We start from the raw sequence: 9,340 nt of genomic DNA, 5'->3' as shown, positions 1-9,340 counted from the left end.
CGGCTCAGCCTTTCCCCAGCAGACCCGGGGCCGCCCGCTGCCGCCTGCCCGCTGAGCCACTTGCACCACACCTTGTAATTTGATAATAATTGTAATAATAATAATTACAGCGTGCACGAGCTGGAAGTGCAGGAACAATAACCTGGGTAACGCCCTGCACGGTGGCAGGAGCAGCGTGGTGGCACATGCCCCATCCTGGTGCCAAGCTGAGCCCAGAACACCCCACCACGCCACATGTGAGGCCCTGCCCGGTGTGTGGGGGGACATACATGGCCCAAGCTAGTGTCCTGTGTGTGTTTTTAAGCAGTCATGTCTATGTCCCAGTGCTGTGGTCTTTAGCCAGGAAAGCGCCAGGCTTTCCCACTGAACAGGACACCCTGGCAGAGCCAGGGCCAGAGCTGGGGCTGCCCCAGTCCTGGTGTGCAGAGAGCCCCCCGAAAGTCCTGGTGCCCCCAGGAAGAGATCTCCAGTCCCAGACCCCACCAGGCCCTGCAGCGTCCTGCATTGCTGACACGGCTGCTCCTGCTGCATACGGGGAGCAGAGCTCTGCCCCCTCCTTCAGCAGTTATATAAAAGGATTAAAATTTAATATGAACTTCAAAAGGGGAAGAACTGGGTGGTCGAAGGCAGCTGGCCTGGGGCTGGGCGCAGAGCAGAGGCACCTTGGGACATCCCCCAGCTCTGTTGAGCAGCAGCACTGCGGCACATGGAGACATCATCCAGCCCCATCCATGGGGCCAGAGCAAAGTGTCCAGGCAGCATGGGCAGCACGGGCATGCCATGAACCCACCGCGGCTTTACTGAGCCATGGTGTCCCTGGGTCACAGTGGTGCACACTTTCCGTGGCACATGGAGACCCCATTCCCCGGGGTCAGGCCTTGCCCCGCATCTTCACCGCTCTGCTGGCAACCAGGTAGCCCTTAAAAATCCACCAGCCACAGGCACAGCATCACCCACCCGTCCTGGTGCCCACTGCCACCCTGCCCATCCCATGCCAGCAGTCCCCCAGGCAGCACATCTCCTCCTGCCCGGTGCCTCGCGTTTCCTCCCACGCACGTGGGTTGGAGCGCGCTGGAGAGCAGCCCTGTGCTGGGGGAGCAAGACCCCCAGCTGGGGGGCAGCTGATGCACCCCTGCCCCCCAGCATCCCCAGAACCCGCGCGGCTGCACAGCACCCGCTCTGCCGCCGGTGCAGCACGGAGAGCGGGGCTGTGCTGGCAGCAGGAATGAGCCAGGGCTGGGAAAACACCATCTTCCGCCCACACAGCCGCCCACGGACCCGCGCCCGCTCCGCCGCCCCTGCCGCGCCGGGGCTCACGGGGAGGGGGCGGCAGGTGCGGGGTGGGGGCTGCGCTCACCACGGCCGCCCACCCATGGGCAGGGCAGGGGACGGGGCAGGGGGTGCGGGCTCAGCAGTCCCCGGTGCAAGAGCCGCCCTGGGGCAGGGTCCTGCCTCAGGAGCGGGGCGGGGCTGGGCTGGGGGCCAGGGCTGCGGGGACCGGGGCTGCCCCATATTCAGCCGTCCCCGGGGCGCAGGAACTGCTTGGTGAGGGGCACAGGCACCCACCAGCGAAGAGACCGGGGAAGCCTTTGGCTCATTCATTTTTAATCCTGGCCGAGAGCAGGAGGGGTGCCGGCATGAGGCTTGGGGACACTGCAGGACAGGAGTGGCCACGGGGCCTCGAACAGCCCCCTGGGCAGCCCAACTCATGCCGTGGGCGTCTTTGGTCATGCATGCAGGATGGAGACCCCCGGGAGACGACAGCAACTGCCGAGCATCCCTCTCCATCCTCTTCCCACACCCCACTATGGCTCAGCTCCCACTGCTGGGCGAGTCCCTCTCCCAGTGCCAGTGCCGCTCTCCCAGTGCCAATGACGCTGTCCCAGTGCCAGTGACGCCCTCCCAGTGCCTGCAATGCGGGGGGCAGGATCTGTGCTTGAGCAGGAACTGTGGGCGCGTGGGAATGCACAGAGAGCAGAGCAGGGCGGGAGGAGGGGGGTGCACGAAGCCAGAGCTCCCCCCACGCTGCTCCCGATCCCTCACCTGGCAACAGGTACCACATCCCACCGGGACTGTGGCACCGGAGCAGCCGGGGGCAGGACCCTGGTGCCCACCCTGCTACGAGGAGGTGAAGGAGGAAGCTCGGGCGCCAGGCGCTGCCCCGGGGGGGGGCCGGCGGGGGCAGCGGGAAGCACCGGCCGATGTTGCGCAGGGTCCGTCCCAGGTCAGCGCGGAAGCGCCGGATGGAGAAGCAGTAGATGAGGGGGTCCAGGCAGCTGTTGAGGCTGAGCAGGGCCACACTCAGTGTGTGCAGCACATCCAGGGTGTCGGGGGGCCCGCAGAGTGGTGCGGGGGGCCGGCTGCCCACCCAGGGGGCCAGCGTCAGGTGGTAGGGGGCCACACAGACCACAAAGATCAGCAGCATCCCCAGCACCATGGCACGGGCCTGCTGCCTGTGGGAGCCTGGTGAGGCTGCGGCGGGCACCGAGAGTGCCCGGGCGATGGAGGCGTAGGTGCCCAGCACCACCAGGAAGGTGGCAGAGAAGAAGCCCACCATGGCGTAGGCATAGCCCCGCTGCCGCCCGTGCTGCTCAAAGCAGGCAGTGGTCCCAGCACGGGTGGGGAAGGTCTGGTGAGTGGCCAGGGTGGGCACGGCACAGCCCAGTCCCAGCAGCCAGGCCAGGGCACAGGCCAGCGTGGCGCCTCGGGGCCCCGTCAGCGGCAGTGCCCGCCGTGCCGCCCGCACCGCGCAGAACCGGTTTAAGCTGATGAGCGCCATGAAGGTGATGGCACTGTAGGTTGCCAGGTAGTAGGCGGCCCCGGCCAGGCGACAGGCAGCCTCTGAGAGTAGCCAATCCCCCCCAGCCAGGTAGTAGTGGATCCAGAGGGGCAGGGTGAGGTTGAAGAGGATGTCGGCCAGCGTGAGGTTGATGAGGTAGATGCGGATGGCCTTCCTCACCTTGACACTCTGCAGGAAGACCAGCAATGCCACCAGGTTGCCTGGCAGCCCCACACACAGCACCAGGCAGTAGACAACAGGCACCAGCATGAACTGCACCGGGTTACTGGGCACACACTCGCCAGGGTGTTCCACCGGCAGCAGTCCCGGCACCGAGCTGTTCATCCCGGGCTCCTGCAAAGATGGGGAACACTCAGTGGCACAGCCCTCGGGGACAGAGGAAGGAGGTTCACCTGGACAGGACAACCTCTCTGGCTGGCACCTGTGGTAGCTGCTGGGCACTGGAGGTAGAGCCCCGCGGGGATGCCATCATCTGCTGGAATGGCTCAGGTTCCACAGGAGATGAGGAGACCCCAGCTATGTCCCCCCACGCCAAAAGGGAGCCCAGAGGCCACTGTCAACAGCCCAGCTAGAGTTCCCAGGGAGCGGCAGGCACAGCTGCAGCACAGCCAAGGGACAGAACTGCGGCTGGAGGCACCCGGAGGTGCCGCACTGGCTCCAGTCAGCAGCTGCGGGGCTTAACACCTCCCACGCAGCGTGTGCCTGTGGGGCCACCCACCCCAGCCCTCCCCCAGCACCCCAAACTCCCCACGGAGCCAGGCATGGGGAAGTCACCCGCTGGCTCAGCGAGCTCCAGAATGGAGAGACCCAGGTATGGACAGGGGGTATAAGCACGGGGCCAGCATCCCCCCCTGCCCCCCAGTCCTGCACAGGCAGGTTTGCCTCTGGTCCTGGCCATGGAAAACCACGTTGTGCTGCAGTGGCTGTATCCAGGGCTGCAGTTATTTCACCTCCCATCACTGCCTGCCCACACCTCGCCAACGAAGGCACTGAGTCACCAGCCGGTGTTTTCCAGCACAGCAGGGCTGGATTCGGCACACACAGCAGCCAGCCCCGGGTTGAGGCAAGGAGAGCACAAGCTGCTGAGCCTGGGGAACTTCATTTGGACCCCAAAGGAGCCTCTGGATCCCTCAGTGGTCCCCTTTTCCTCCTCCTTCCCCATCGTTAGCACAGTGAATGCTCCATCTCGCCCACACCATGAATTGTTACTTACCTTGCCGGGTCGGGCAGGAGCGGCTGTGTCCCCTCTGGCTGCTCCTCACTCTGATCCAGCCAGGCTGGGGATGGTTTTAAGTGCTGGGGCAGGCAGGGGCTGCCTGACGCCCACCCACCATCCCAAGCCCCCCTGTGTCTTAGTGCCTGTGGGACAGCAGCTGGAGTGGGGAGAGCACCTGTGTGTGTATGTAATGGGGGATTCCCGGCTGGAGCCACCCTAAGATCCCCTGCGCCGGCTGACGGGGCTGGGCACATGTAGGGGTGGCTGGTACTGGCCTGGCTGACGCCCCCGCATGCCCCCAGCCACATCTAATACCGTTTCCCAGGCCCCTTTTCCCACCCACGCCTGGATGAAAGCAGCAGAGGGTCAAGTTTCTGCACCCGGCAGCTGGGGAGAAGAGGGATGCCCCAAAGGCATCAAAGCAGGAATCTGCCTCCTTCTGGCTATTTGTGCTTTTGTTGGCTTCAAAGCTGGTTTTAGGGGAAGCAGCCCTACAGGCCCAAACTCTGTGAGTATCTGACTTGCTGCTTTGTGTGGCCCTGCAATTTGTGTGTTCCTTTAGGACACTAAAGACGTCACCCCAAGGTAATTCAGGTCCCACCGGGGGTACAGGGGTGTCTTACACCCCTTGCTCATCCCAACAGCCAGACTCCCCACACAGCTATCCCAGCCCCCTTGCCAGGAGATGCACCGGGTTCAGATGAACTGTGGTTCATCCTGTGTGTGCTGTGCCCATCTGGGGTGGCAGAGGGTGGCTCCCTGTGGGAGCAAGATCCACAAAAAGCACATGCCTGCCTGGGCACTCACCCCTGTCACTCCCTGGATGTGCAGCAAGGCGCCTGGCACATCGCTGGGCGGCTGTGGGTGCCCGAGGGATCCCACCCCAGACAGGCTCTCCTCGCTGTCCATCTGCCTCTGTGCCAGCTCCCGTGCCAGCTCCCACAGGTCCCCAGGCCTTGTCTCCAGGCACTGTCCCCAGGGACCGGCTCCTCCAGCCCCAGGACATCCCCTTAGCCCCTGAGCCTTAGTGTGGGGGGGAGGCAGACATAAACAGGGAGGCAAAACGTGAAAAACAAGAGGTTTTATTCCAAAATTTGAAAGCCCCCGAGAGAGCAGAGCCAGCCCCTGCTCAGTGTGGCCAAACACTGGGAAGAGCTGGACAACTTCTGCGCGTTTAGCAACACAGCTGCCGGAGCAGCGCCACAGCAGTGCCACAGTGGTGCCATGGCCACCATCCCACAGCACTGGCCCAGGTCCCGCAGTGTGGGGAGAACCAGCACCAGACTCACTGGCAGAGGCAGTAGAGGACACACTGTGTCTCAGCAGCAAGTTACCCTGTAGGATGCGATGCCGTCCCTGAAAATACCATAAAGGCATTGCTTCCCACCGGCCGAGCCGTCTGTCCTTCCCACCTCTGGTCACTCGAACTTGGGCCGAGGGGTGGCCGGGTACCCACGGATGTTGAGCAGCAGGAGGAGGCCGAGGCAGAGGGTGGCTGGGGCACACATGGCCAGCGGCTCCCGCAGTGCCAGCAGTGTGTAGATGGCACCTGGGCAGGGAGCAGAGAGTGGGAATGGGGGTCCCTGGCTGAGGGTGTCCCAAGACACCACAAAGGGCAGTGGGCGCTGCCGGCTCTCACCAATCATGACGACGCTGAGGATGAAGTTGCTGATCTCCTGCAGCAGCTGGGGCCCAAATGCCAGTAGCAGCCCGGCCGTCACCTCCACCCAGCCCACGGCTGCCAGGTACCCGCCCGGCTCCGGCACAAACCCCAACTCCTTCAGGGGAAACACTTTGGCGAAGCGCACAAACTCCGATGCCTGAGAAGGGTGGGAGGGGAGCAAGGCAGCCTTGAGCCTGGGGCTGGGGGAATACAGCCCCTCCAGTGGGTCTGCTCTGCCTTGCCCTGTCAGGGGGATCAGCTCTGCACCCTAAATAACTCAACCCCATACCCCAAGGGGATCAGCCCTGCACCCTAAAGTGCTTGGCCCTGCAGCCCAACATCCCAACCTGACCATTCCCCCTCAGGGGGATCAGCCCTGCGTTCCAAGGGACTCTGGCTGAGTTACAAGTAAGGGCTCAGCCCCCTACCCCAAAGTGCTCCACCCTGAACTCCTGTACCCTCAACCTGCTCATTCTCACTCAAGGCTCAGCCCCGCACCACATCAGGGTCAGCCCTGCACGTTTCCCCCGGAGCTCAACCCTGCACCCCGAGGGCCTCAACCCTGCACCCCCAACCTGTTCCTTTCCCCCGGAGCTCAACTCTGCACCCCGAGGGCCTCAACCCCGCACCCCCAACCTGTTCCTTTCCCCCGGAGCTCAACCCTGCACGCCAAAGTGCCCTTTGCACCGCTGCCCCCAACCTGCTCATTCCCCCCGGCTCGGCCCTGCGGCCCCCGAGCCCATCCAGCCCGCGGCCTCGCTCACCATGTGCCGGTGCAGGTCGGCCGAGAGCCAGTCCGACACCTTCAGCGCGCCCGTGAGGAAGAAGAAGAGCCCAAGCAGGACACGGAGGGCGGTGAAGGCCGCCGCCATGGCGGGACGGGCGGGCCCGAGGGCGGAGCGGAGCGGAGCGACCCGGCCCCGCTCCCAGCCCGGCCCCGTTCCCAGCCCGGTCCGGCCCCGCTCTCAGCCCGGCCCCGTTCCCAGCCCGGCCCCGCTCCCAGCCCGGTCCGACCCCGCTCCCAGCCCGGCCCGGCTCCGCTCCCAGCCCGGCCCCGCTCCCTAGCCCGACCCGGCCCCGCTCCCAGCCCGGCCCGACCCCGTTCCCAGCCCGGCCCGGCTCCGCTCCCAGCCCGGCCCGACCCCGTTCCCAGCCCGGCCCGGCTCCGCTCCCAGCCCGGCCCGGCTCCCTAGCCCGACCCGGCCCCGCTCCCAGCCCGGCCCGGCCCCGCTCCCTAGCCCGACCCGGCCCCGCTCCCAGCCCGGTCCGGCCCCGCTCCCAGCCCGGCCCCGTTCCCAGCCCGGCCCCGCTCCCAGCCCGGCCCCGCTCCCTAGCCCGACCCGGCCCCGCTCCCAGCCCGACCCGGCCCCGCTCCCAGCCCGGCCCGGCCCCGCTCCCTAGCCCGACCCGGCCCCGCTCCCAGCCCGGTCCGGCCCCGCTCCCAGCCCGGCCCCGTTCCCAGCCCGGCCCCGCTCCCAGCCCGGCCCCGCTCCCTAGCCCGACCCGGCCCCGCTCCCAGCCCGGCCCGGCCCCGCTCCCTAGCCCGACCCGGCTCCGCTCCCAGCCCGGTCCGGCCCCGCTCCGTGCCCGGCTCAGCCAGGTCCCGCTCCCAGCCCGGCCCCGCTCCCAGCCCTGCCCCTGCCCGATTCAGCCCGGCCCCGCACGGACAGGGATCCTCTAGCCCTTGGGTGCTGCGGGGGCAGGGGGTGCTCAGATGTGCAGCGTCACCCCCCAGGCTGTGACACATCCCCGCCAGCAGCACCATCCTCCCACCAAAACAGAACTGGAGGAAAAAGGGGAGCCCCCACGTCCCCTCAACAAATCCCACAGCTGGGGCTTCGTGGCCTCTCTGAGCAGGTGTGGACCATGGCAACACCGGCTGGCTTGGGGCGCGAGGGGCTGCAGGGAGCACAGATCAAGCAGGGTACAGGCAGTGCTGGCCACAGCTCTAGGGAGCAGGCAGGAGCAGATGGAGGAGGCAGCAGCAGCGAGGATGCTCTGGCCCCAGGGAGGCCGCTTTGGGGTGACGGAGGCAGCCGCGCTCCCCGGGCCTCTGCGTCACCGCCTGCGCTGCTCAGCCACCGGCACACGCCGAGCCTCCCAGGAAAGGCAGCCCGGGATTGGCGAGAGCCAGGCCCGGGGGAGCCGCAGGCGCTGACGTTTGTGCAATTCAAGTGGAAATTTTTTTTTAATGCCAATAAAGCATGAGAGCCCGAAGTGTTTTCCAGGCATGAGGAAGCACAGAGAGCACGGTCAGCTGGACCTGCACCGACCCCAGCTCAGCCACCACCTTGCAGGGGCTACCACAAGCACTGGTTGGACGTGGCCCAGGGACAGTGACATTATTTTTACTCCTGGCAGCACATGATTCTTCAGCTGCTCACCATGATCTGGAGCTCGGGTTGGCACACCATGGAATGACAGAGAGCAAGGGGCCAGGGCAGGCTCCAGGCCTTCATGGCTTGGAAAGCTCCTTGGTTGAAAAGGAATTAAAAAATAAAGATCAAACCCTGAAAAAGGGATTGCAGCAGCTCAATGTACATGCAAGGCTGTGGCATCAGGGCATTGTTCAAGCATACCTGGTCTCAGCCTCTGACTTTTTATTGATTACAGAAGCTACTTAATGAACTATTTGGTAGAAGAAGGTGTCAGCCTCACCAGCCAGAGGACACCCCAGGTGACGGTAACAGCCAGGGAAAACCCATCCCATCCCTACAGAACACAGACTGTGGTTTGCTCACAGAAGGGAGTTCAGGAGGTGAAGTTCAGCAAATGGAATGCCGGAACAGTTTCACACAGGAAGCAGCCAGTGCTGCAACAGTGGAAATGAGGACAAGCTAATAGAAAGCAACAGAATCTGAAGAAAAAAGGCTGCACGAGCTGCAGTAGCTGTGGAGACAAAGACACTGAACCCCAGTCCCTGCAGGGTGACTACTGAGGAGCCACAAACCTCACTGAAGCCTTTGGAGGATCCAGACAATGCCATGAAGTAATGAAGTCATCAAATCAGTGGAACACCTCAGATTGCATGCACCCAGCACCTGATTGCCTGAGAGAGAACAGCAGCAGCTCCTAGTGCACCAGCCCCTCCCTGCCACGAGCACTCTCAGGCATTCATACCTCTCTCAAGCATTTCATACCACTTTGCCAGATGAAATTAAACTTATTTTCATGTTTCTAATCTGGCAAAGCAGGTCCCACCCAAATGTTCATGACTCTTCATGCCACTGCAGGAGGAAACCCTGCCACAATAAGCAGAGCCACCACTGGTGTATTTCGACATATTAAACAACTCGATATTTAAACAAAGGATTGTATTTAATGAATGACAGCATGAACCCCGTATGTACACAGTGCAGCTGCCAAAGCATCAAGTGAAGCAACATGAACCATGGCAATTTGTGCTGCAAGAGCTAAACCCAGCACTGCTCTGGCTTCTAGAGAACTCTTAACTCTTGGCATCTCAGGCTAAATTACTGCAGTCATCACCAAGAAAGCTATTAAAAACCAACGAGGTAAACATTGGGAATTCTATGATACAAAACTATGTAACACAAAATGGGAGTAAGGAACAAGTGAAATTTCCAGAAATTCCTGTTTCTCAGACCCAGCCATACCACTCCACACTGACAGACTGCTTATACACTGAATACCCTCCGGA

At 63.4% G+C, this 9,340-nt stretch overlaps 1 protein-coding gene across 1 annotated transcript; it reads right to left on the bottom strand.

Moving 5' to 3' along the window:
• Positions 1-2,034: 2,034 nt before the first annotated feature.
• LOC116455153 (platelet-activating factor receptor-like) lies at positions 2,035-6,635 on the bottom strand. The gene is given in 3 exon segments (XM_032132636.1): positions 2,035-2,166; positions 2,168-3,133; positions 6,444-6,635. Coding segments are annotated over 3 exon segments (1,122 nt in total). The 5' UTR covers positions 6,552-6,635; the 3' UTR covers positions 2,035-2,118.
• Between the last annotated feature and the right edge of the window lie 2,705 nt (positions 6,636-9,340).

The sequence above is a fragment of the Corvus moneduloides genome, chromosome 23, assembly GCF_009650955.1.
Source record: "Corvus moneduloides isolate bCorMon1 chromosome 23, bCorMon1.pri, whole genome shotgun sequence".
NCBI lineage: Eukaryota > Metazoa > Chordata > Aves > Passeriformes > Corvidae > Corvus > Corvus moneduloides.
The sequence above is the reverse complement of the archived record's forward strand: the minus strand, read 5'-3'. Positions and strand labels throughout refer to the sequence as shown.